This window comes from Staurois parvus, unplaced genomic scaffold (genome assembly GCF_062004578.1).
Source record: "Staurois parvus isolate SC_StPar_1 unplaced genomic scaffold, SC_StPar_1.0 ptg000029l, whole genome shotgun sequence".
NCBI lineage: Eukaryota > Metazoa > Chordata > Amphibia > Anura > Ranidae > Staurois > Staurois parvus.
Window position 1 is genome coordinate 11,441,029 of NW_028317825.1, and position 27,670 is coordinate 11,468,698.

At 43.1% G+C, this 27,670-nt stretch overlaps 1 protein-coding gene across 2 annotated transcripts in view; it reads left to right on the forward strand.

Moving 5' to 3' along the window:
* The first annotated feature begins 1,223 nt into the window (after nucleotides 1-1,223).
* Nucleotides 1,224-27,670, forward strand: part of INPP5K (inositol polyphosphate-5-phosphatase K) — a 75,673-nt gene continuing 49,226 nt past the window's right edge. For both annotated transcript variants that reach the window (XM_089657915.1, XM_089657923.1), the window contains exons 1-2: nucleotides 1,224-1,328; nucleotides 19,210-19,279. In XM_089657915.1, the coding sequence (XP_089514041.1) occupies nucleotides 19,218-19,279 (62 nt within the window). In that variant the 5' untranslated portion in view covers nucleotides 1,224-1,328; nucleotides 19,210-19,217. The remainder of the gene's footprint in view (nucleotides 1,329-19,209; nucleotides 19,280-27,670) is intronic.

Consider the following 27,670-nt stretch of genomic DNA (forward strand, 5'->3'; position numbering starts at 1 on the left):
GAGTCCTTTGGTTTCCTGTAATCATGGGACTTGGAAACCGGAAATAACGAGAATGGGAGGTGTTTCAACCATTGTTATGGCAACTTGTACTGCACACGTCGCGCCGAGCAGTGTCTGTACGAGAACGAGTGGTGCATGCTGGGATAGCAAGCAGCACGATTCCAGGAAATAAATGATGTGAAAGTGGAAAACCCAAATACTCCTTTGCTTAGCAATGGACTCTATGTCATAGGATCACACAACGAATGTCTTGGAATATGCACGCCTTGCTGCCCTCAAAGAAACGGGGAGTCCAAAAGTACTAATAGAGAAAAACAAAACAGAGGGCGCACCGGCCTTGTGCATTACCTTTAAAAAATGTTTATCAAATTTAAAAGAAGGTATTCTACTCACAAAAGTACATGAATATAAGCGCATCATATGAGAACGCGCTGTCCAATTCACACTGCGTTTCTGAATGGTGATGAAAATGATGGACATCCAAAATGGCTGACGCGTTTCGAGGACTAGCCTCAAAAAGAGGCTTTGAGGAAGAGGCTAGTCCTCAAAACGCGTCAGCCATTTTGGATGTCCATCATTCGGATCACCATTCAGAAATGCAGTGTGAATTGGACAGCGCGGTCTCATATGATTTGCTTATATTTATGTACTTTTGTGAGAATACCTTCTTTTAAATTTTATAAACATTTTTTTAAAGGTAATGCACAAGGCCGGTGCGCCCTCTGTTTTGTTTTTCTCTATTAGTACTCCAGGAAATAAATACCTGCGAGCTTCAGATGCCCACAGCCATCATGGTGCCTGTCTGCTTCACAGATCCTGGTAAATGTTAAAGAATTACAATGCTTTTACTATTTAATTATTCCAATTGCTAATGCTATTTGAAAGGTCATCGTGGATCTGCTTTTAACAAAAATTTATTAGGGGGACTGGAGCGCTGCTTTAAATTAAAAAAAAAAGAGTGGCACATTTATATAACCCAATGCAATACCTCACAACCCAAAACTACCAAGAAGAAAAATAAACCACAAATCAACAAAGAAATAATCAGCAACTGACAGTCAGAAAAGGATAAAAAAAAATCATCTTGCCATCACTAAAGATGGCCGCTGAGCCGGTTATGTCTGGAGAGTTGACAGCCAATCATTGGACCGCGGCACAAAACACCCAATCATGACTGGGCCGTGTGCTTTGTGTCGCTGAGCATCAGTCACATGACTCTAGTATTACTGCTGTGGCCACGCCCGCGGAAGAGAGTTTGGAGGCAGACCAAAACAAGCAGGGATAAAGTAGTGCGGATCGCGGAGGTGCCGGGGGCGGAGCGGAGACCGGTAATCATTCCTTCAGCGTGTGTATGGGATCTGCTAATGTGGGTTATGGTGTGACTGAGGGTCGGCGCTGTAGATGGCGGTTCAGTGGTGATCGGTGTGTTTGGATCCAGCAGTGTGGACGGTGCTGTGCGATGACACATCGAGCTGTCAGTGTGTGATGTGTTGTTGTAGAACATGTGATGTGCGGGGAGCTGGCACTGCTGCTGGTTGTTGGATCACACACACGGATCAGCAGCATCATCCACATGGCTGGTGAGCGGTGGCTTCCATGTAGTGGGCTCATTTCCACCACGGACAGTCACGTGTGTTTGTAAGCACAGATAGGGCCTGTTCACATCTGCGTTATAAAGTGTGATAGGCGTTTCTAGCATATATTATTGCATTGTGTCAATACAGTGCAACCCATAATGGGTTTATTCATGTGTTTTCCCCTGGCTCACCTGGGAAAAATGGACATGTGACTCCAAAAAAGCACTTAAAAATAAAAATTGTTGCCCATCCATTGACTATAATGGAAGGTGCGTTTTTTTTTTTTCGAACAGGGCACTGTAGATGCAGCAAGCAGGACTTTTCAGAAGTGCAGTGCATTGCAAAAAAAAATATGCAGCACACAAATGTGAACAGCTAGATAGGATGTAAAGGGGGCTGTTTTTCATGTGCTTTTGATGCGCTGGGAAGGTGTTTATTGCAGTAAGCACACAGGTTCTAAGCACAGTGCGAATGTATATGCAAGAAAAGTATGTATTCCAATGGGGCTAGTTCACAACTAAAAAAAAATTGAAATGTAAAAAAAGCACTGAAAACACATGTAAGCGTACTGTACATGCAGCAATGGATGCAGAGATTGTGGTGTAAATGAACTTTTGTTACTCCATGTAGAATACAACATCTCTAGGATATGAACATGAATTCATCAGTCGGTATATAAAGGAGCGGTCTTTGGGTTTAACCACTTGTGTACCAGCCTGTATACATACCCCTTCATTACCAGGACGTGTCAGTTTTTAGTGCTGTGATAGTTTGATTGACAATTAGTTGTAAATACAACCCTGTATCCAGATGAACTGTATACAATTTTTTTTTTTTGAATGTTTGTTTTTTTTTTTGTTTTTTTACCATTAAGTCCTTTTTTGTGCAGAGTGTAGAAGGCCTAGAATCAGTTGGCTGAGGCCAGGGTTTAGAAACAGATCGAGCAGTTAGCTGAGGCCTGGGTTTAAAAACCGATCGAGCAGTTGGCTGAGGCCAGGGTTTAAAAACCGATCGAGCAGTTGGCTGAGGCCAGGGTTTAAAAACCGATCGAGCAGTTGGCTGAGGCCAGGGTTTAAAAACCGATCGAGCAGTTGGCTGAGGCCAGGGTTTAAAAACCGATCGAGCAGTTGGCTGAGGCCAGGGTTTAAAAACCGATCGAGCAGTTGGCTGAGGCCAGGGTTTAAAAACCGATCGAGCAGTTGGCTGAGGCCAGGGTTTAAAAACCGATCGAGCAGTTGGCTGAGGCCAGGGTTTAAAAACCGATCGAGCAGTTGGCTGAGGCCAGGGTTTAAAAACCGATCGAGCAGTTGGCTGAGGCCAGGGTTTAAAAACCGATCGAGCAGTTGGCTGAGGCCAGGGTTTAAAAACCGATCGAGCAGTTGGCTGAGGCCAGGGTTTAAAAACCGATCGAGCAGTTGGCTGAGGCCAGGGTTTAAAAACCGATCGAGCAGTTGGCTGAGGCCAGGGTTTAAAAACCGATCGAGCAGTTGGCTGAGGCCAGGGTTTAAAAACCGATCGAGCAGTTGGCTGAGGCCAGGGTTTAAAAACCGATCGAGCAGTTGGCTGAGGCCAGGGTCTAAAAATAGGTTGAACAGTTAGCCGAGGCCAGGGTCTAAAAATAGGTTGAACAGTTAGCCGAGGCCAGGGTCTAAAAATAGGTTGAACAGCAAGTTGAGCCTAGGATCTAAAAAGGAGCTATCCCTGTCAGTATGCAGGCTATGCGTCTGTAGTGTGATCACTGCAAAAGCTGAGAGGCATTTGAGCTGTTTGCAGACACCTCACATCTTGTACACCAGGCTTGATCTGGAAGAGATCTGCAGCAGTTTGCTATGTTAAAAATGTCTGCAATCCCTTTGATAATTAGATGCAGACCATGTGCCAGTTTCTATTAAACTCTGACACAGAAATCGGTATGGGTGGTACAAATAGACCATCTCTTTGTTAATGTTGTTCCACCAGTTTTCTGGGTCAGGAATCTTTGATCATTCCAGGTTGAATGACAGTCAGTGTTAGTGGGGACAGTGTACACATTGCTGGGATAAAATGTCTGTGAATGATTCAAAGCACCACAGTCTTCCCCAAAATGAAGTGTCCATCGTTGTCTGTTAAATATGGAACTCCAACCAATACTTTTTTTCTTGGATAGAGTGTAGAAGGGCTAGAATCTCTGCCGGGTTTTTTTGTCTTTGTCCCCACTGGGGAAATTTCATGTTACATCCTGCACCTGAGACGGGAAATAAGTGTAAGTCTTCTCAAAGTGACGGGAGCCCCACGTTTAACAGTTGTCACCAAAACAGTTCTCTTCATGTGCCCCTCATCTTGTATTCCATTGACAGATGTAAAATGTTCACTTTATGTTCTGGTGACATTGGAGAGAGGATGAATGTCCCCAGTGGAAGTACAGAACACCCTATATTACTGAAATAGGTTCTGATGCTAAGCAATACATTTCGGAATAGATGCACTCCTGTCATCCTTTAGAGAGAACCTTTGGGTGCTCACCTATATAGCAGAGGTTTACTGCTTGTTTATTTTGGCTGGAGGGGGAGTAAACAGAGGAATAATTGGCTTATTCCTCTCCTAGCCACCCTCTTCTGCAGCATGTAAACTGATCTGTGCATGGGCAGCTCGGCTTACATCACTGGCATGGTCCTGGTGTGTCACGATGACTGACGCATGCGCAGGAGTTACAGCATCTTGCACCAGCCAATGGAGATGCCGGAGAGGGAAGCCCCATGTACTGTACTTTGGACATTAGAGGGGAGCTGAGTATAGTGACTTTAGATCCACTGTAATTCTTAACGAATGACCTATATGGGGCTTTTGTATCGTCGCCTATGGGAAATTTTGGGTACCAAAGTTTGTCTCTGTTTCATGTTTCAGAGGCACACACAGTTTTAAGGCTTGGCATGTTTGATATCCATTTACTCAACAAAACCTTTATATTTTACCCAAAATTTAGTAAAATATCGCATTTGTGTGCACAAAAACTAACTTTAGTGTTCACGGAAAATAATTATTCTGCTATTATTGTATGACTTTGAAAAAAAACAGAGTTTCTGTTTTCAAAAAATCTACAGTATACCAGGTGGTGGGGTGGGTGGGGGGGGGGGGGGGGGGGAGGAGTACATAGTCTTCAGGCCTAAAATGTGCATTTAATATGTGTGCAAAAAATGGGCAAATGGTTTTGGCAGTGAAAGGGTTGATGCCTTTTGATATTTACAATATATTTAATTATTTGCAGCACTGTTTTATGAGTGCAATTACTAAGCTTGCTGAAACTTGAATCTTTTTGCTTGTGGGTGCGTAGTATCTAGTGAGGTAATAAGAGCTTTCATAAGTATGTTATATTTAGCAGCTGGCAATCCAGATTAAATTGTAAATGTCAGACATGAAATACACTGCTCAAAAAAATTAAAGGAACACTTTTTAATCAGAGTCTAGTATCAAGTCAATTAAACTCCAGGTGCACTAGATGAGCAGCAACAAGACGACCCCCAAAACAGAAATGGTTTTACTGATGGAGGCCACTGACATTTTTTTCCATACTCCTTTTCTGACTGTTTTTCTCTAGTTTTGCATTTGGCTAAGGTCAGTGTCACTACTGGTAGCATCCTTAGCCAGTGGTTGTCTTCCTGAGCCCGGGAATCTGGCATACGTGACATTGCCAGAAGGTTTGCTGTGTCTCCCAGCACAGTCTCAAGAGCATGGAGGAGATTCCAGGAGACGGGCAGTTATTCTAGGAGAGCTGTACAGGGCAGTAGAAGGTCCTTAACCCATCAGCAGGACCGCTCCCTGCTCCTTTGTGCAAGCAGGAACAGGATGAGCACTATCAGAGCCCTACAAAATGACTTCCAGCAGGCCACTGGTGTGAATGTCTCTGACCAAACAATCAGAAACAGACTTCATGAGGGTGGCCTGACGTCCTCTAGTGGGCCCTGTGCTCACTGCTTGGCACCATAGAGCTCGATTGGCATTTGCCATTGAACACCAGAATTGGCAGATCCACCACTGGCACCCTGTGCTTTTCAGATGAGAGCAGGTTCATCCTGAGCACATGTGACAGACGTGAAAAGGTCTGGAGAAGCTGTGGAGAATGTTACGCTGCCTGTAATATTGTTCAGCATGTCCATTTTGGTGGTGGAGGGACGTACAGACCTCTACAGGCTAGACAATGGCACCCTGACTGCACTGGTGCAGTTGGTCCTGGGTTCCTCTTGGTGCACGACAATGTCTGGCCTCATGTGGCGAGAGTATGCAGGCAATTCCTGGAGGATGAAGGAATTGATACCGTTGAATGGCCCTCACGCTCACCTGACCTAAATCCAATAGAACACCTCTGGGATATCATGTTTCGGTCCATCGGACGCCGCTACGTTGCACCTCTGGTTGTGCGGGAGCTCAGGGATGCCCTGGTCCAGATCTGGGAGGAAATACCCCAGGACACCATCCATCATCTCATTAGGAGCATGCCCCGACGTTGTGAGGCATGCATACAAACACGTGGGGGCCATACAACTACTGAGTACCATTTTGAGTTGCTGCAATGAAATTTCAGCAAAGTGGACTAGCGTGCTGCATCATTTTTTTACTTTAATTTTTGAGGTGTCTTGAATTCAGTCCTCTGTAGGTTAATTTTCATTTCCATCAATGTGGCATCCTTATTTTCTTAACACACTACCCAGCCCAGGCCATATCTGTATAGATATACAGCATGACATTTTTCCCCATTGAGATCTGATGTTTTCAAAGTGTTCCTTTAATTTTTTTGAGGTGTGTGTGTGTGTGTGTGTGTGTGTGTATATATATATATATATATATATATATATATATATATATATATATATATATATATATATATATATATATATATATATATATATATATATATATATATATATATATATTTGGACACTAAAGGCAGAAAGACCCACAAAGAACAACTGAAGATAGCTGCAGTAAACCCAGTCTTTGGTAATGTCCATGGGTTCTAGACTTCAGGCAGTCGTTGCCAGTAAAGGATTCTCCACAAAATATTAAAAAATGTGCATTTTATTTTTGATTATATTTATTTGTCCAATTACTTTTCGTCCCTTGAAAAAAGGGGATGGCTACTCTTAAAAGCTGTATTTCCTAAACTCTTCCTCCAATTTGGATGTGCATACCCTCAAACCTGAGAGTGTGCACTGTCAGCCCATATCCATTATATAACTATAGCTTGAATATGTTTTGGTAAATACCTGAAAAAACGAAAATTGTGTCTGGGATAGAATTTACTGGGCTTTCTTTCGTATAGTTGGATATTATACTGTTTTCTCCTGTAGTTATAGGGCAGCTCTTTAAGACCGTTGCCTCGAGCATGCTAAGCTCTAAGCCACTTACTGGTGATCCCACGTGGTTTATATGCAGAGAATAGAACTGTTTATGTAAAAAGAAATCTTGGTGCAGAATTTTAATCTGGTGTTGCCCCTTCTAATCTTCTGACCAGAACTCTGTATGTTAAATCTCATGTGCAAGAAATGTAAAACAATGATTTTATTCAATTTATCAAAGAGGGATTTTTTTTTTTTAGACTAATCAGGGGAGAGTTATATCTTCTGTCATACTGTTTATGCTCTACTTGAGCCCTTTGGGGACATCCTCCAGTGATCCCTGTCAGGGTAACAAAAGGGGAATTCTCCCCAACTGGGATACAAACAGCAGTAAAGACCTCATAGGTACAGATGTACTGACTTTACTGTTCCAAAATATGTTAAATCTGAACTCCAGATATATGTATTGCATACTTGCATTGATCTAACTTGGACTAATGTAAGTATGCATATCTTTTCCTAAGGGGCCGCTGGGAAAGTGTACTATCACTGTAGTTGTTGGGGCTGCTATGGTGATAGCTATGTGTCGAGGAGGGAAAGCCACAAGACACAGGGCTGGGAAGATTGTGGAGATTGTTGTATTAGCACCGACTACTACAGTGATTGTCTGCTTCCACAGCAGCCCATCAGGTATAAAATGTGCATTCTCACCCCTCATCAAAATCTAAAGGAAATCTCATAGGATGAATGGTAAATCTAACAATGTTGTAACCTGAAACATGTATTCTGGGTCCCCTTTTGGGGCTCTTTTGTACAGCTTGTCCTCTTCTGTAGATCCAACCTATAGCCATATGTTTTATAAAGGCCTGGTTTCAGCTTGTAAAAGAGCAGTGTGAACAGTTTGTTTTGACAAAGCATTTGCAGAGCTATCAGCAAGCTTTGTTAAAGCTTTTAACATACCATTAAAGTGGTAGTAAAGTCTTTTTTTTTTTTTTGGTTTTCTTTTGGTTTTTGTTTTGTTTTACCTACAGGTAAGCCTTTATAAAGGCTTTTTTTGTTTTTTTTGTGTTTTTTTTTTAAATATCTCCTAAATGCACCGTTTAGGGGATATTTACTTTAGCAGTGCCAGCCATGTCACTGGAGCATGACGTCCATTGAGAGAGCCATGTGTGGCCGATACTCCTGCGCACAGGAGTGATGTCACCACAGCTCGGCCAGTCAAACTGCCACAGCCCGTGAACCCGGAAGGAAAAGCGGGTGAAGATGGAAGACTTTGGGACAGTGCTCTGCTGGAGGGCTTCATTTTCAGGTAAGTCTTTTATAATGTGCTAGTGTGCGATGCATACTAGCACATTATACTCTTAACTTGCAGGGAGAAGATTTTTTTTTTTTTTTTTTAGATTTATTTTTTGCGGTTTATGTTTACTACCACTTTAAGGTCCAGTTTGAAAACAGATTGTAATGGAAGTGCTGATTGCCACATTAAGCAAGCCGCTAGCAGGCTTCAGGACTTCTTGAAACCTGTTGAAAGCCTGCACTCCCATTAGTATCTGTGTTCAGCATTTACAAACTGGAGTTGAATGGTACTTTAAAAGCTTCATCTAAGCTTGCTGAAAACTCTGCCAATACTTTGTTTAAACTTGCTGTTCACACGGCTCTTATACTAGCTGAAGCCCATGTGAAACAGGCCAAAAACATTTTTACATAGTGTACCTAAAAAAGAGCAGCTACTTCACAAGACATGATCATATAAGCAAAAGTTTGGTTGCTTTTTTCACAATTTGTGCTTGAAGGTACACACTTATACAGTTCAAGTGATCAACTTTATGCATTCAGTATTGTGCAGAGACACACATAATGCCAGTCTTATCTTAGGAAATCCAATCAGGTTGGACAGGAAATATCTTATGCTATATAGAAATGCTCGGATTTGGGGGTTTTTTACTAAAAGAATAGAGACTTCGCATAAAAAGTGAAAGTTCACTTAACTTAGTAAAGCAGTTGAAGCTGTGTTCACTTTGAATATCCTGTCATATGCAAGGGAAATTCAAAAAGAAAAAGTAGTGAACAGCCTCTAATCCTGTAATTAATCAACCCCAACATCTGTCTACTTATGATTAAATTTTGAAATTACTTTTTTACTGTATTAACGTTTGGTTCATATACAGTTATATTCTAGTAGATTTCCCTGCCCCCCATTCCCTATGGCAATTTATACTCGCCTGTCCCTCATCCAGCAACTTATTACTGACAGGGCTGCCTAGACGATGGTCAAAATTTTCTGAAGTAGTCCTGAACTCTGCATTCCCTATTCAAATCAATAGAGAGTTCATGAATGGAGAATGCACAACCATTGCGCAAGCCCAGCTCAGATTTGTCAATTGGCAACTGGCGTCAGACAGCAATATAACCTGGCAGAACATGTATCATTTCTTTTACAGGCCATTTGTAGTTTGTTTTTTTTGTTTTTGTTTTTTTTTTTAGAATTTTCTAGTTGTTGGTAATATGCATTCACTATGATTTCCTAGTGCTACAAAAATTGTCCTTGAAAGATAGTGACTTGGGTCTTCTCTACATTGCTTATGTATAGAATGCTGTCAGAAATCACAATTCCTGTGATTTGGCTTACTGCTTTTTCCAAAAATCTGCACTGTACTTGCGGACAAATCCCAGGCATCTCCAGTGATACGAGTTACATTTTTATTGGGATATTTTCTAAGGCATTTCCACACCTTAGAGACATAGGTATGTTCCTAATAGTAACAAGGAGACTGCTCAACTAGTGATTATGAAGGCATCCCATTAGGCAGCCACTTTTAAGGTTTACATACATTTCCTAACAGTATTAAAGTGTGATAAAAGTCTAGCAATTTTTATTATTTTTTTTTTTAGCAAAGCTAGCGTTTCAGTTTAAAACAAGCATGAGACAAGCATCTTATTCGTACTATAGTGGGGCAAAGAATATTTCTTTGATATATCAAGGCTTCTGAATCAACAGTGCAATTTTCCATTATCCTGGTAAACTCACTTTAAAATTGTGTATATACACAAATTGTTCATTTAGTATCTTTGTTATATCCAGCACTACAAAATACAGTTAATATTGCTTCTTTTTATTTTGTTAAATATGAAATATCTCATACGACTATTTCATATTTGCCATTTGTATTTTCCAGCTAACATGCTCAACCCTACTCTGGAAAGGTTCCAACGAACTGAATTGGTACTTTGCTGTGAATAGCCTGTGTATAGCATGTATAGACTTGAAGAGCAAAGCGATCTATAGCACAAAGATGAGTCCAAAATTATAAAAGCAATTATACAAGTAATCAGGGTGGATTTGATTTAAATCAAACTGATTTAAATCACTAATCAGTAAGGCTTGATTTAAATCATAGATCTACAGTGGGGCAAAAAAGTATTTAGTCAGCCACCAATTGTGCAAGTTCTCCCACTTAAAAAGATGAGAGAGGCCTGTAATTGGCATCATAGGTAGACCTCAACTATGAGAGACAAAATTAGAAAAAAAATCCAGACAATCACATTGGCTGATTTGGAAAGAATGTATTTGCAAATTATGGTGGGAAATAAGTATTTGGTCAATATGAAGGCCAGCGGAGCTCCGGCGGTTCGAAGCGGCCTGAGGCCTACCACGGCACCCGAAGCCGCGGTGTTTCCTGCCAGCCGTGGCTGGAATCATGGCGGGAATTGCGGCCGCGGCGGGACGCCTTCGCTCCTCCGGGAAGCTACCACCACCAACGGTCCTGCTAACCTAGGACTCCAGGACACCAGGTACTTCACCAGGGGCGCCCACTACCCACCAGGGAGCCCAACCACCATCACACCGCCAGCCTCCAGGGACTCGCTCAGGGATCCCACCATCCACCGGAAACCCCAAACCACCAGGGACCCTAAGCCACTATCCCTCCAGGGATCGCTACTACCCCACCAGGGATAGCACGGCCACCATCCCACCAGGGATCCCCTGCCCACCACCCCACCTGGGACTACCAGCCAGCCACCCCACCAGGGACCGCTCACCCAGCACCCTGCTTTCCGGCACGCTGTTCCCTCTGGCGATGCCCCGGCGACTAGTGGCCCACCACGACCCTTGAAGCCGCGGTCTCTCCTACCGGCCGCAACAGATCACGGTTGAGCACAAACCACGCAGGGCCGACGATCGCTACCGCAACGCCCCGCTCGACCCTGACGACGATCCTTCAACACCTCCTGACGCTGCGCCCTTCAGCGCCTCACGACGCCGAGCCCGCAGCACCCGACGCTTGGCCTCAACAACCCCAGTCACCGAGCCGCCAGCATCACCAGTCGCCGTGCCTACCAACACCCCCAGCCATCGCACCCTACGACCCCTCTGCTAGCCGAACCACCGTACCCACTGAAGACATGCCACAGCACCCACGGTCGCCAGCTTACTGCACCCACAGACTGCTGCCAACCAGCTGCCGCCCTCCACCCTCACTCTATCCCTACAGAAGGACTCAAATGACTCTCCCACGGTAATACAGATTCCCCACACCACCCTGCCCTGACCTGTATCCCTTCACCTCCCCTGACCCAACCGTCACTCCACCCACCCCAACATGCCTCCTGCACTCCTCCTCCTCGTTTTCCTCTCCATCCCAAAAATCACCTCCCTCTACCCGCCTACCCCCCCAAAACAGCTCTACATTGCCCCTTCACTTCTCCCCTCTCCCCACTACGGCACTCACCACCTCCTCCTGCTACTCCACTCCCCCGTCGACCCACGTGCCACCACTATCAGACCCACACGCTCCTGCACTTCCCATCCCCATGCCACCTTCCTCACCCTTCTTCTCCTATCCGCTGGGGACATCTCCCCGAACCCTGGCCCCTCGCCACCTCACCCCTCCTCTAGGGACCCCCCTGCTCCCGCCAGCTGCCGTAACCCCCTCAACCTCATACCTGTGCCCCTTCTCCCCGCATCCATCCCCCCTCTCTCGGTTGCACTCCTGAACGCCCGCTCGGTCTGCAACAAACTTACTGCCATCCATGACCTCTTTATTTCCCACTCCCGTAACCTCCTAGCCATCACCGAAACCGGGTACAGGCCACTGACTCCACCTCCCCTGCGGCACTCTCCTATGGAGGTCTCGTCTGGTCCCATTCACCAAGACTGAGCGGTCACAAAGGTGGTGGGGTCGGCCTGCTCCTATCACCGCTGAGCACCTTCCAGGTCCTCCCTAACCCTCCCTCCCTAACCTTCTCCTCCTTCGAGGCTCACTGTATCCGGCTCTTCACCCCCACCCCCCTAAGGATCGCAGTGATCTACAGGCCCCCCGGATCCATAGCCCGCTTCCTGGATGACTTCGCCGCCTGGCTTCCCTTCTTCCTCTCCTCTGAGCTACCAACCATCATCCTCGGGGACTTCAATATCCCCATCAACGACAACAGCCCGGCTACTTCCCAACTCCTCCACCTAACCTCCTCCTTCGCGCTCACACAGCACACTCAATCCTCCACCCACATCATTGGGAACACCCTGGACCTCGTCTTCTCCCACCTCTGTACCCTCAACCAGTTCTCTAACACCCCCTTCCCTCTCTCCGACCACCACCTCCTCACGTTCTCCATCTCCCCTTCCCCTAACTCCCCCCCAGAGCGCCAAACCATCACCAGCTGCAACCTCCGCAACCTGAACCCGGCCCCCCTCCACTCAGCTGCCGACCGCCTACACGACAGCATCCTTCCACTGTCATGTCCTGACCTAGCCACTAACACGTACAACGACTCACTATCAGCTACCCTAGACTCTCTGGCACCCCTAACCACACGCTACATCAAACCCAGACCGCTCCAACCATGGCAGAACGACCACACTAAATGCCTCAAACGCCGCAGTCGCGCGCTAGAGAGACTATGGCGCAAAACCAGGTCCCCCCGTTCATTCTCCCTCTACAAATCTGCCTTCCTCACACCTCCTCCCTCCACGCCGCCAAGCAGGCTTACTTCGTAAACCTGATCAACACCCTCTCCTCCTGCCCTCGCCGACTCTTCTCCACCTTCAACTCCCTGCTCTCTCCCCCCCCCCCCCCCTCCACTCAGTACCTCACTCACCGCCCACGAAATTGCCACTCATTTCCACAACAAGATTGATGCAATCCGTCAGGACATAGTCAACTCGCAATCTACCTCCCCACCTAGCCCCCCCCCTATCTCCCCCTCATCTCTTCCCTCCTCTGACCTCGCAACCGCACTGCACCCCTCCACACCCAAGACCCCGCTTACCGTAACCCCCCCAGCTCTGCACTCCTTCAGCCCCGCTACCACTGAGGAAGTCACCAGGGTCTTCTCAGAAGCCCGCCTCACTACCTGCCCCCTGGACCCTATCCCCTCTCGACTCCTCCAGTCACCCCCCTCTTCCCTCATCTGCTCCCTCACCCACATCTGCAATCTCTCCCTCTCTACTGGCGTATTCCCCTCCCCCCTAAAGCATGCACACATCACCCCCATACTCAAAAAGCCCTCCCTGGACCCCTCTGACCCAAACAACCTCAGACCCATCTCCCTGCTGCCACTCACTTCCAAACTCCTAGAGCGCTTAGTCTACGACCGCCTAAGCACCCACCTAACTGACAACAACCTCCTTGATCCACTACAGTCCGGCTTCCGTCCCCTACACTCAAACCGCCCTCCTCAAAATCACCAACGACCTACTAACCACCAAAGCCAAAGGCGACTACTCTGTCCTCCTCCTCCTGGACCTCTCCGCGGCCTTCGACACAGTTGACCACCCCCTCCTCCTTAATAAACTACTCTCCCTTGGCATCAGAGACACCGCTCTCTCCTGGTTCTCCTCTTACCTATCCCGACGCTCCTTCAGCGTTTCCTACAATGGTGCCACCTCCCCTTCCCTCCCCCTCTCTGTTGGGGTCCCCCAGGGCTCTGTCCTTGGACCCCTTCTCTTCTCCATCTACACCTCCTCCCTTGGCAAACTTATACACTCCCACGGCTTCAACTACCACCTCTACGCTGATGACACTCAAATTTACCTCTCCACCCCCCACCTCACCCCCACATTCTCCGCCCGCATCACCTCCTAAACGACATCTCTGACTGGATGTCGCTCCATTTCCTCAAGCTTAACCTCTCCAAAACCGAGCTTCTCGTCTTCCCTCCTGCCCGCACCCCCCCCCCATCCTATCCATCACTACTAACATCACCACCATCAATCCCGCCCCGCAATCCAAAGTCCTTGGAGTCATTCTGGACTCTAACCTCTCCTTCCAACCTCATGTCAAATCACTTACAAACACATGCAGGCTCCACCTCCGGAACATCGCCAAAATACGCACCTTCCTTACCCCAGACACCACTAAACTACTCGTACACTCCCTGATTATCTCACGCCTTGACTACTGCAACTCCCTCCTCACCGGCCTACCCCAGTGCAAACTCTCCCCGCTTCAGACCATCCTGAACTCAGCGGCCAGACTCATCCACCTCACCACCCGCTCCACCTCTGCCACCCCCCTCTGCCTATCCCTCCACTGGCTCCCTATCGCCCAACGCATCAAATTCAAACTGCTCACTCTGACCTACAAAGCCCTTCACAACACTGCCCCTAACTACCTCACCAACCTGATTCCCAAGTACCACCCTACCCGTACCCTTCGCTCTTCACAGGACCTCCTTCTATCTTGCTCCCTGGTCTCCTCCTCACATGCACGTCTGCAAGACTTCTCCAGGTCCTCCCCCATCCTCTGGAACTCACTACCCCAATCCATCAGACTGTCACCTTCCCTCCTCACCTTCAGGCGCTCCCTGAAAACCCACCTCTTCAGGGAAGCCTACCCCACCCTCACCTAACTGCTGCTCTCCTTCATTCCTCCTACCACTCCATCCCCCACAGCCACTTCCTCCTGTACCACTACCCCCTCCCTCCTAGATTGTAAACTCGAAAGAGTAGGGCCCTATAACCCCTCGTGTGCTGTTTGTAGTTGCTGTACTGTTTCATGTATTGTCCCCCCCTCTATTGTACAGCGCTGAGCAAACCCTTTGGCGCTATATAAACTAGATGTAATAATAATAATAATAATATGAAAAGTTCATCTCAATACTTTGTTATATATCCTTTGTTGGCAATGACAGAGGTCAAATGTTTCCTGTAAGTCTTCACAAGGTTGGCACACACTGTTGCTGGTATGTTGGCCCATTCCTCCATGCAGATCTCCTCTAGAGCAGTGATGTTTTGGGGCTGTTGCTGGGCAGCACAGGCTTTCAACTCCCGCCAAAGGTTTCTATGGGGTTGAGATCTGGAGACTGGCTAGGCCACTCCAGGACCTTGAAATGCTTCTTATGAAGTCACTCCTTCGTTGCCCGGGCGGTATGTTTGGGATCATTGTCATGTTGGAAGACCCAGCCACATTTCATCTTCAATGCCCTTGCTGATGGAAGGAGGTTTGCACTCAAAATCTCACGATACATGGCCCCATTCTTTCTGTCCTGTACATGGATCAGTCGTCCTGGTCCCTTTGCGGAGAAACAGCCCCAAAGCATGATGTTGCCACCCCCATGCTTCACAGTAGGTATGGTGTTCTTTGGATGCAACTCAGCATTCTCTCTCCTCCAAACACGACGAGTTGTGTTTCTACCAAACAGTTCTATTTTGGTTTCATCTGACCATATGACATTCTCCCAATCCTCTTCTGGATCATCCAAATGCTCTCTAGCAAACTTCAGATGGGCCCGGACATGTACTGGCTTAAGCAGGGGGACACGTCTGGCACTGCAGGATCTGAGTCCCTGGCGGCGTAGTGTGTTACTGATGGTAGCCTTTGTTACGTTGGTCCCAGCTCTCTGCAGGTCATTCACAGGTCCCCCCCATGTGGTACTGGGATTTTTGCTCACCGTTCTTGTGATCCTTTTGACCCCACGGGGTGAGATCTTGTGTAGAGCTCCAGATCGAGGGAGATTATCAGTGGTCTTGTATGTCTTCCATTTTCTAATTATTGCTCCCACAGTTGATTTGTTCACACCAAGCTGCTTGCCTATTGCAGATTCAGTCTTCCCAGCCTGGTGCAGGTCTACAATTTTGTTTCTGGTGTCCTTCGACAGCTCTTTGGTCTTCACCATAGTGGAGTTTGGAGTGTGACTGTTTGAGGTTGTGGACAGGTGTCTTTTATACTGATAACAAGTTCAAACAGGTGCCATTGATACAGGTAATGAGTGCAGGACAGAGGAGCCTCTTAAAGAAGAAGGTACAGGTCTGTGAGAGCCAGAAATCTTGCTTGTTTGTAGGTGACCAAATACTTATTTTCCACCATAATTTGCAAATACATTCTTTCCAAATCAGCCAATGTGATTGTCTGGATTTTTTTTTCTCATTTTGTCTCTCATAGTTGAGGTCTACCTATGATGCCAATTACAGGCCTCTCTCATCTTTAAGTGGGAGAAATTGCACAATTGGTAGCTAACTAAATACTTTTTTGCCCCACTGTACATAGACTAATTCTTGCTGATATAACTTTAATATGCAAGTAGATGAAGATTTTTAGAATAACAACTTTTCATATTAGTTTTTTTATCCCCAGTTAAATAGGTTAATCATTCATATTTGGACAACTTTTCTGTTGTACTTCGGAAGGAGAAAAATAATCATTACCTTAAAAATAACAATTTAAATAGATTTATTCAACTGAAACAATAAGATTACAGCATATGTTATTTGCTTAAACAAACATCCATGTTTGTTAACTAATTTGGCTAAACAAAATATACAGTCAGGTCCATAAATATTGGGACATCGACACAATTCTAACATTTTTGGCTCTATACACCACCACAATGGATTTGAAATGAAACAAACAAAATGTTCTTTAACTGCAGACTGTCAGCTTTAATTTGAGGGTATTTACATCCAAATCAGGTGAACGGTGTAGGAATTACAACAGTTTGCATATGTGCCTCCCACTTGTTAAGGGACCAAAAGTAATGGGACAGAATAATAATCATAAATCAAACTTTCACTTTTTAATACTTGGCTGCATAGACATCACCAGACGCTGGGTTTCATCCCTGGTGATGCTCTGCCAGGCCTCTACTGCAACTGTCTTCCGTTCCTGCTTGTTCTTGGGGCATTTTCCCTTCAGTTTTGTCTTCAGCAAGTGAAATGCATGCTCAATCGGATTCAGGTCATGTGATTGACTTGGCCATTGCAGAACATTCCACTTCTTTCCCTTAAAAAACTCTTTGGTTGCTTTTGCAGTATGCTTTGGGTCATTGTCCATCTGCACTGTGAAGCGGCGTCCAATGAGTTGTGAAGCATTTGGCTGAATATGAGCAGATGATATTCCCGAAACACTTCAGAATTCATCCGGCTGCTTTTGTCAGCAGTCACATCATCAATAAATACAAGAGAACCAGTTCCATTGGCAGCCATACATGCCCACGCCATGACACTACCACCACCATGCTTCACTGATGAGGTGGTATGCTTAGGATCATGAGCAGTTCCTTTCCTTCTCCATACTCTTCTCTTCCCATCACTCTGGTACAAGTTGATCGTGGTCTCATCTGTCCATAGGATGTTGTTCCAGAACTGTGACGGCTTTTTTACATGTCGTTTGGCAAACTCTAATTTGGCCTTCCTGTTTTTGAGGCTCACCAATGGTTTACATCTTGTGGTGAACCCTCTGTATTCACTCTGAAGTCTTCTCTTGATTGTTGACTTTGACACACATACACCTACCTTCTGGAGAGTGTTCTTGATCTGGCCAACTGTTGTGAAGGGTGTTTTTCTTCACCAGGGAAAGAATTATTCGGTCATCCATCACAGTTGTTTTCTGTGGTCTTCCTGGCCTTTTGGTGTTGCTGAGCTGACCGGTGCGTTCCTTCTTTTTAAGAATGTTCCAAACAGTTGTTTTGGCCACGCCTAATGTTTTTGCTATCTCTCTGATGGGGTTGTTTTGTTTTTTCAGCCTAATGATGGCTTGCTTCACTGATAGTGACAGCTCTTTGGATCTCATCTTGAGAGTTGACAGCAACAGATTCCAAATGCAAATAGCACACTTGAAATGAACTCTGGACCTTTTATCTGCTCATTGTAATTGGGATAATGAGGGAATAACACACACCTGGCCATGGAACAGCTGAGAAGCCAATTGTCCCATTACTTTTGGTCCCTTAACAAGTGAGAGGCACATATGCAAACTGTTGTAATTCCTACACCGTTCACCTGATTTGGATGTAAATACCCTCAAATTAAAGCTGACAGTCTGCAGTTAAAGCACATCTTGTTCATTTCATTTTAAATCAATTGTGGTGGTGCATAGAGCCAAAAATGTTATAATTGTGTCGATGTCCCAATATTTATGGACCTGACTGTATATATTTTAAGAAACTTAGACTTTCAGCCCCTTCCTCCTCACACTTAGTTTCACTTTCTTCTTGTGCAGATCTATTCCACTCCAAACAATCAGAAAAATATTGTTTCTATTCTATTCACTGAACTTCTTGAAACTTAGCACTGAAGGGGTTGATTCTGTATTCATAGGTTTGTAGAAGTTAGGATTAAGGTCTTTTTCTTAACTCTGTTCATGTTATAACATTTTTGCTGTGAAGAAGAGGCATGTGATCTCCGCTGAGTCAAATTCAGTTTTGAGAACTGCAAAAGTAAACCAAGCTTCTGTGATAATATCTTGTAGGCAGAGAAACTGCCCAATAATCTTACAAAAACCTCTGGAAGAGCATGACATTGTGAATGGATTAATGGAATTTATTTACCAAAAAAATTAAACATATACAGCCTTATTCTACATAATTAAAAAATGAATCTTTATTTCATGATGGAATAACCTTTGGATGGTAATATATTTTCCTCAAAAAGCATTTTATTCAAAAAAATCCGATTTAAATAAAAATAATCGGATTTTTTTGATTTTTTTTAAAAAATCATTGATTTTTATCCACCCTGCAAGTAATCATAAAATGGTATAAAAGCCATGTAAAACTTGTAAATGTAAAAAAAGCTATTATAGTTTCCCTTTTAAAATTCATGACTCAAGAACCAATCATGTCTATGAGCTAGCCTGCGCTTTGCCAAGACTTAATTTAGAGCTTACAGTATAAACCTTTTACCAAAGCTTTCTCTGCTCTTTCATATTTAATTTTAGTATGCTAGAAGATAGCTCTTAGATATTATACACAGTTACATAAATGTTTGGCATCTTGTAAATACTGGATGATGATCCTTACAATGCTAGAGATGTTCTTCGGTCTCTGTAAACACAACATTTCCTGTTAGATCTGCTCTCACGTGTTCTCTTTTTATCTTCTTTCAGGATTGGAAATGGATCCTGACAATCTGGGCCTTGATTCCTTGACCCTAGATCCTGACAAGCTGAACTTTCGGTAACTATGTGCTTCTTGCTTGCTTTGTTTACACTGGGACCCATGTACAGAAGGAAAAGGCTGCTTATTTGCTTGCTGCCGCTATTTCACTTTCCATTTACTTCTTTCTTCACTGTGTATAGGAGAACAGGTGCCATGGGCAGAGGGGAATTTTTTTTTTTTTTTTTTTAGAAACTTGAATAATGAAATGTAAAAATAAGTTTAGCTGGGCTACCTAATGTAAACCAGAAATCCTCTTCTATACAATTATAGCCAGTGGTACATTACAGATATCTGCTGCTATATGTATTGCGCTGTGGTAGAGCGTTCTCATACCAAAGTTCAGGTACACTTTTCATAGGGGGCAATGATAGGCCTCCTCCAAATACACTTTTTTTTTTTTTCTTCCTCTTAGTTTGTATCTCTAATTTTAAATAGGGTTTAGCTTTGAATGTGTTTTTCCTAAATCAACAAACTTTCAGAAAAGATTAGTTTACATACCATAGGCGCACTTTTTGTTTTGCAGTGATTTATAAAAGTTTTATAATGGTGTGTACTTGTGAGCTACCATAGAGGTATAAACAATACTTATAAATGACTAACTCCTAGAAATGTGATGGTGCATCAACACAAAAACACATACTCATGGTGCTGTGTGAAAATAGACAAATAAAATATTAGATGTGTCGTGCTCCACTTCTCAAAAGTGTTTACAATACTCTCCCCTTCAAACGTGTATAATATGAACATCTATACTAATTGATAATACATAATCCAAATAAATAAATAAATAATTATTAATCCTTAGTGATATGATTTAAAATTAAAACACCCCTTGTGCTGTAATTAATTGTAATATAATCTTGCTAAATTAATAAAATTGATAATGTGAAAAAACTAAAAAAATCTATTCAAATTCCATATGCGTGATATTAAAATTAATCAAATCAGATAAACAAAAAACCTCCATTCATATTGATATATATGTGCAAAACATATGTGTGCAAAATTGCAAAATACACATAACAATTTTATGGAAAAATAATAATGAAAAAATATTAAAGAGTAATAAACAAAATTAATAAAAAATAATAAATAATGATAAAAAAAACTCTATTTAATTTTGCTGTGCAGATGATATAGTATGCTCACCTCACCTGTGCAGCCTAAAATAGTAATTAGAACTGTATACTGATTGTCCTTATCTTAGGTAAAATATAAACGTCCCAATCTGTATATAGAAGTATATGGAAAATATATCGCTGTTGGAGTGGGCTGTAATGTTACTTTCCTTCCACTAGATGGCCTCCCAATTTCTTCTGGGTTATGAGGGCTGGATGGATAGATATGGATATGGGATATCTCCCCTCGTCCTGTGGGGGTCTATCTCCTATCTCCTCTTCTTCCCTTTTGCTCCTCCAATTTAGGCCATGAAAAAGAAAAATCCCCACATAGTGCTTTATCCTTTACAAAAGCTTTTAATTTGTCTCCGGCAAAATGCGAACTCACATTCCACAAAGCAATACAGAGCGTTTTTCAATGTGTGCCCTTGCACAATAACAGTACTCGCCGTTCTGCTGAAAGTGGCGTCGTGACGTCAGAGCCCCTCCCCTACGCGTTACGCCACAGGGTCACGTGGCTTCCTCAGGGGGATACCCCTGAGGAGGCCACGTGACCCTGTGGCGTAACGCGTAGGGGAGGGGCTCTGACGTCACGACGCCACTTTCAGCAGAACGGCGAGTACTGTTATTGTGCAAGGGCACACATTGAAAAACGCTCTGTATTGCTTTGTGGAATGTGAGTTCGCATTTTGCCGGAGACAAATTAAAAGCTTTTGTAAAGGATAAAGCACTATGTGGGGATTTTTCTTTTTCATGGCCTAAATTGGAGGAGCAAAAGGGAAGAAGAGGAGATAGGAGATAGACCCCCACAGGACGAGGGGAGATATCCCATATCCATATCTATCCATCCAGCCCTCATAACCCAGAAGAAATTGGGAGGCCATCTAGTGGAAGGAAAGTAACATTACAGCCCACTCCAACAGCGATATATTTTCCATATACTTCTATATACAGATTGGGACGTTTATATTTTACCTAAGATAAGGACAATCAGTATACAGTTCTAATTACTATTTTAGGCTGCACAGGTGAGGTGAGCATACTATATCATCTGCACAGCAAAATTAAATAGAGTTTTTTTATCATTATTTATTATTTTTTATTAATTTTGTTTATTACTCTTTAATATTTTTTCATTATTATTTTTCCATAAAATTGTTATGTGTATTTTGCAATTTTGCACACATATGTTTTGCACATATATATCAATATGAATGGAGGTTTTTTGTTTATCTGATTTGATTAATTTTAATATCACGCATATGGAATTTGAATAGATTTTTTTAGTTTTTTCACATTATCAATTTTATTAATTTAGCAAGATTATATTACAATTAATTACAGCACAAGGGGTGTTTTAATTTTAAATCATATCACTAAGGATTAATAATTTATTTATTTGGATTATGTATTATCAATTAGTATAGATGTTCATATTATACACGTTTGAAGGGGAGAGTATTGTAAACACTTTTGAGTAGTGGAGCGCGACACATCTAATATTTTATTTGATTTATAAAAGTATTCAAAGAAAAACCTACAATGCCATGTTATGTAAGTTCCCAGTCCTGCAGAGAACTACCAGAAGTGCACAAGACACAATAGATCACATGCATGACCTGCACAAGGCTCTGGAATGTATTGATGAATTGTGTAAGAAGCGTATTAACTGAGGCGTGTGATTAATGTCCCAGTACTTGTACTATTCCTATTCGGCTCCCCATTAGAGTATTCTAGTGTGGTACAAAGGGTGGGAATCTGCTCAGATCACAAGAAGAGGCTTAATATGTACAAGAATCTACCAGGAATCTGGGACAAAGTGTTTTCCACAATAACTGCTGCTGTTTCAGACGGTGACTAGTAATTGATTGAATAATGCCACAGCAATCAAGTCAGGTCTCACTCATATTTTGAAGGGGGGGGGTCTATTAGCTCTAAACAGACTTAAAATAGAACTATAGGTAAATTTTCTTTTCATTTTTGGTAGTGTAAGGAGGGGTTCTAACCCCTGTCAAATATTTTTTTTTTTTTTTTTGCCATCTGTGTTTAATTGAAAATATTTTTCTACACTTTCTGTCCCATAGCCAAGCAGGAAGTGAGAGGCAATCCCTGAAAATGAAGGGAATTCATGGGGGCACCCAAGTCACCAGAACTAATATCCCCATTGGAAGATTTTCCCTTTCTTACTTTTCTGGGGACAACCCAAAATTTGGGATTTTCTTTTACTTTAATTTTTAATAATAATGGTAAACAGGACAAATAGAGAGGGTGAATTTCCTTAAAGGGGGCACAGACAGGAATAAAAACTACCGGGATTTTTCCCCTCTCCACTGTATCCAAAATGAAAATTAAAAAAGAAAGGTTTTGCCTTTAGTTATAGAGGTAGTGCTGTGTCAGATGGAAATGCATAAAGGGTATGGTACCATAAAAACTGTAAAGAAATGTCATGGTGCCAATTAAGAGCCCTATAAAGTTGGTGTTATTTGTATAGATTTGTTTTGTACTTTCAAACATGAAGACCCTCAAGTTGTTCAGACCTTTTACAGTTCTGCAGTTTAGGCTGAATTTAAACTGCACACAAAGCTCACAGAGACTTTTATTTCTTTTATTATTTTTTAATATTTCCTTTCATATTTTATTTGTAACTTTTATTTTAGTAATACAGTTTTTACTTTTTTGTATGAGGTGTTGTAACAAAAATTCTACTTGCTTTAGTTCTCTTTAGATTCCAGAAAAATTAATCTTCTACAAGAATGAATGGGTAGCTCATATAATTACACACAGTAAAATTCACTATACATCTTTTAGTGCATGGAGCTGCACAGAGATGATCCCTGGAAAACTCGCACATAAAATTCAAGACACATAGAAACATATTTTCTAACACAATGCATTATAAAACGGTTTTAAAGCTTTATGGGCGTATTAATAAAACCGTGTAAATCATCCTGTTGATGGGTAGATCACATACCTGCTGTGCCAGTCCTCTGTCTGAAGTGCTTCTCCCCTATATGCAAACAGCATAGGGAAGAGACTCTTCATTACATATTGCTGCCCTATAAACTTTACTTATATCCTGCATGACCAGGACTCATCTACACATCACTGGCAGACTGAGGGCTTACCAAAGGCATTCTTTTACCATGCTATAACACTTCTTACGTTTGTATGTACCGTATTTTGCGCTCCATAAGACGTACCTGACCATAAGACGCACCTAAGTTTTTAGAGGCGGAAAACAAGAAAAAAAATATTCTGAACCAATGGACTGTAGACATAGTACAGGCGATGGCCAGAGACTGCGGACACAGTACAGGCGATGGCCAGAGACTGCGGACACAGTACAGGAGATGACCAGAGACTGCGGACACAGTACAGGAGATGACCAGAGACTGCGGACACAGTGCAGGGGATGACCAGAGACTGCAGACATAGTACAGGAGATGGACCAGAGACTGCGGACACAGTACAGGAGATGACCAGAGACTGCGGACACAGTGCAGGGGATGACAAGAGACTGCGGACACAGTGCAGGGGATGACCCAGAGACTGCGGACACAGTGCAGGGGATGACCCAGAGACTGCGGACACAGTGCAGGGGATGACCCAGAGACTGCGGACACAGTGCAGGGGATGACCCAGAGACTGCGGACACAGTGCAGGGGATGACCCAGAGACTGCGGACACAGTGCAGGGGATGACCCAGAGACTGCGGACACAGTGCAGGGGATGACCCAGAGACTGCAGACACAGTGCAGGGGATGACCCAGAGACTGCGGACCTTTGGGGAGGGAAGGGGAGCGGGTACCTGAATTTGACAGGTACCCGCTCCCACTTCCGCTGAGTTGTCGTCCCTTTAGTGTGGGCACCTGGCTGACAGCCGGGTGCCCAGTGCGCATGCACGAGAAGCGCTGCGCTTTGTGACTGGTCCGGCGTCTTCTGGGACCTGTCATGTGTCCCAGAAGACGCCGTACTATTCACAAAGCACAGCACTTCTCGAGCATGCGCACTGGGGATCCGGTTGTCACAACCGAGAGCTCACACTAAAGATGCCGACGCAGGAAGTTTTTGCAGCGCTGGACCGAGGAACAGGTAAGGTCCTGCTGTAGAGACGAGCGGCCGGTCCGGTATTCTGACATGGCGGTGGGAATACCGGACCGGCCGCTCCATATTCGCTCCATAAGACGCACTGACATTTTCCCCCCTTTTTTTGGGGGAAAAAAGTGCGTCTTATGGAGCGAAAAATACGATAGTTTTTACACCTCTTGTCACCAATAAATTTTTAACCCTCTACACTGAGATTGGAGCTCCCTAGTGTCCAATTTAGGTTCTACAGAGTTCTGCTTCGCTCTATGGTGAGCTGCCTTCGCCAACCATCCTCTATGTAGGACCCTTGGACAATGGACTTTTATTTCTCTATTATCATTTGTCTCTTTATCGCCACCCAATTTTGATCTCATTATTGTACTTTTATTCCCCCGTTTTATTTCTACTGCTGTATCCGTTATTTTTCACGAACCATATCTAGACTTTTATATGTGTGGTCCTCTCCCAGCACCATTTTGTTTTTATTTGTAAACTTTACTTACTCCTCTCCCCTGCACTGTCCTAACCAAAATGTATAATTACAGGTCAAATCCAGTTGGCCAGGCCAGCTTGAAACTCAAAATGAAAAAAATTGTCCGTTAACGTGAATACTAATTTTCTCAGTGAATCTGACTTGCACACTAGCGTTTTTGTAAGCTCCTAGAAGCTGTTATCAGCATTTTCTTCTGCTCCTAGAAGCTAAATATTCTCCTTTTGTGTCCATGCACACTATTTTAGGCTAGTAGCATTTTTCAGGCTTCAGTGTTGAGGAGCAGAAAAAAAAATAGTTTTAGTAGAGTTTTTGGGAAAGTTTTTCCTGCAGAAAAAAACACTACTATACCACTCAGCTTTTTTTCAAGCTTTTTTTTTTTCTCTACATGTATTGTAATAATGCTAATAAAACATTGAAGCTCCTAAACAAATGCTAGTGTGCATGAAGCCTTAAGGTAGGCTCAATTTTTATAATTTTACAATTGCATTTGTTGTGTTTTTCTAATTTTCTTCATGCCATCTTTATTGGCACCACATCTCAATGATCTTTGATATTTTCTGTGTTGTTCAGGTAGGTCTCCAACTCTGTGGTTGCCTACCCCTGCAATAGATGATGCACCATTTTGTTATTGCAGCAACAAATGGCTAAAATGGGATAATGTCCTGTAACATGGTATTTCTCTGCGATTTTAAAATGGTATACTTTTGATTATGGTATGAGGCTCCATGCACACTAGTATGTTTTGTGTGTGTGTGTGTGTGTGTGTGTTTTTGTTTTCTTATTAAGCTAAAAAAAACTCTGGATAAAAACAGCTGGTAATAGTGTTTTTAGGAGTGTTAACATTTTATTAGCGTTTTTTACAGTACAGGGGGGAAAAGCTAGAAAAAAAAGTTAGGAGCGTTTTAGTAGCATTTAGCAGTGTTTAGGAGCATTCAGAATTTTTTTTTTCGGCCAGAAAAACGCTCCCAAAAACTCTACAAAAACTATTTTGTAGGCTGAAGCTTGAAAAAATGCTACTAGCCTTAAATAGTGTGCATGGACACATATATTATTCGCTTCTATGAGCAGAAATGCTGATAACCGCTTCTAGGAGCTTAAAAACACTAGTGTGCATGGAGCCTGAAACTACTTTGAAATACAGTATCATTCTTTGATAACATGGCAACATTGTTGAATAATAGTCTGCAACATAATGCCATCATGATTTCTTGGGGAAATTAAAAAAAAATCAAGAGATATTAGGATAGCCCATTCACTCTGAAATGGCCCTCAACACACAAATAATGCACCTGCCCTGTTTTTGCAGCACCCCATAGCACATTCATATCTGTGCATTATTGGGCACTATAGCACAGGTACATTTTTTATTATATATGTGCATTGGGGTGCCATTAACCATAAATAACAATGCATATATTGTGCATTACCATGTGTTATGGTAACATTAAAAAAGTGGGTGTTGGTATGCGTTACAATGGTGCCTAGATGTTACAATACAATTTGGTACAAGAGGAAACAGAGGGCCCTGTTCGTTAGAGCTTACAATCTAAGAGGAAGGGTATGTTAATAGAAAAAAACATTATACAAGGGGACAAATACTACTGCCCTGATCAAAATCCTTATTTACAGTGTATTCAGCTCTAGGCCGATAGTGTATGTGTGTGTGTATATATATACAGTGGGGATCGAAAGTTTGGGCACCCAAGCTAAAAATTTGTATTAATGTGCATAAAGAAGCCGAGGAAAGATGGAAAAATCTCCAAAAGGCATCAAATTACAGATTAGACATTCTTATAATATGGCAACAAAAGTTAGATTTTATTTCCATCATTTACACTTTCAAAATAACAGAAAACAAAAAATGGCGTCTGCAAAAGTTTGGGCACCCTGCAGAGTTAATATCTTGTACTGCCCCCTTTGGCAAGTATCACAGTTTGTAAACGCTTTTTGTAGCCAGCCAAGAGTCTTTCAATTCTTGTTTGAGGTATCTTTGCCCATTCTTCCTTACAAAAGTTTCAGTTTTCATTTTCAGTTTTCTAGACAACTGCTTAGAAGAACCCATGGTGCTGATTGTTGGGGCAAGGTCAGATGAGTCTGGGCATTTAAAACCTTTGAGATTGACATCACCTGGTCTTCCCAGACGATGATTGAGAACAATCCATGACACTGGCAGGTCTCAGCTTTGCAAAGGGGGCAGTGCATGCTATAAATTCTGCAGGGTGCCCAAACTTTTGCAGATGCCATTTTTTTGTTTTCTGTTATTTTGAAAGTGTAAATGATGGAAATAAAATCTAACTTTTGTTGACATATTATAAGAATGTCTAATCTGTAATTTGATGCCTTTTGGAGATTTTTCCATCTTTCCTTGGCTTCTTTATGCACATTAATACAAAATTTTAGCTGGGGTGCCCAAACCTGTGTGTGTGTGTGTGTGTGTGTGTGTGTGTGTGTGTGTGTGTGTGTATCTTGATGGTCTACTTACAGAAAGCAGTGATGAAGCTTTTGTATTGTTCACAGAATTTGCTTTTGAGTGTATCATCAAAATCTCCTAATGCTGCATCCTGTTTTCTGGGCAGTGAAATTAAAGGGGCATCTGCAGGGCAAATGTGTTTCTGTCTTTAAAGTACCAAAATAATTGCTGCAGTTCTGTTTCCTCTAGCAAAAGCCCAGCATTCTCCTTACTTTCCCAGTTGTAGTATTTGAGAATTCAGC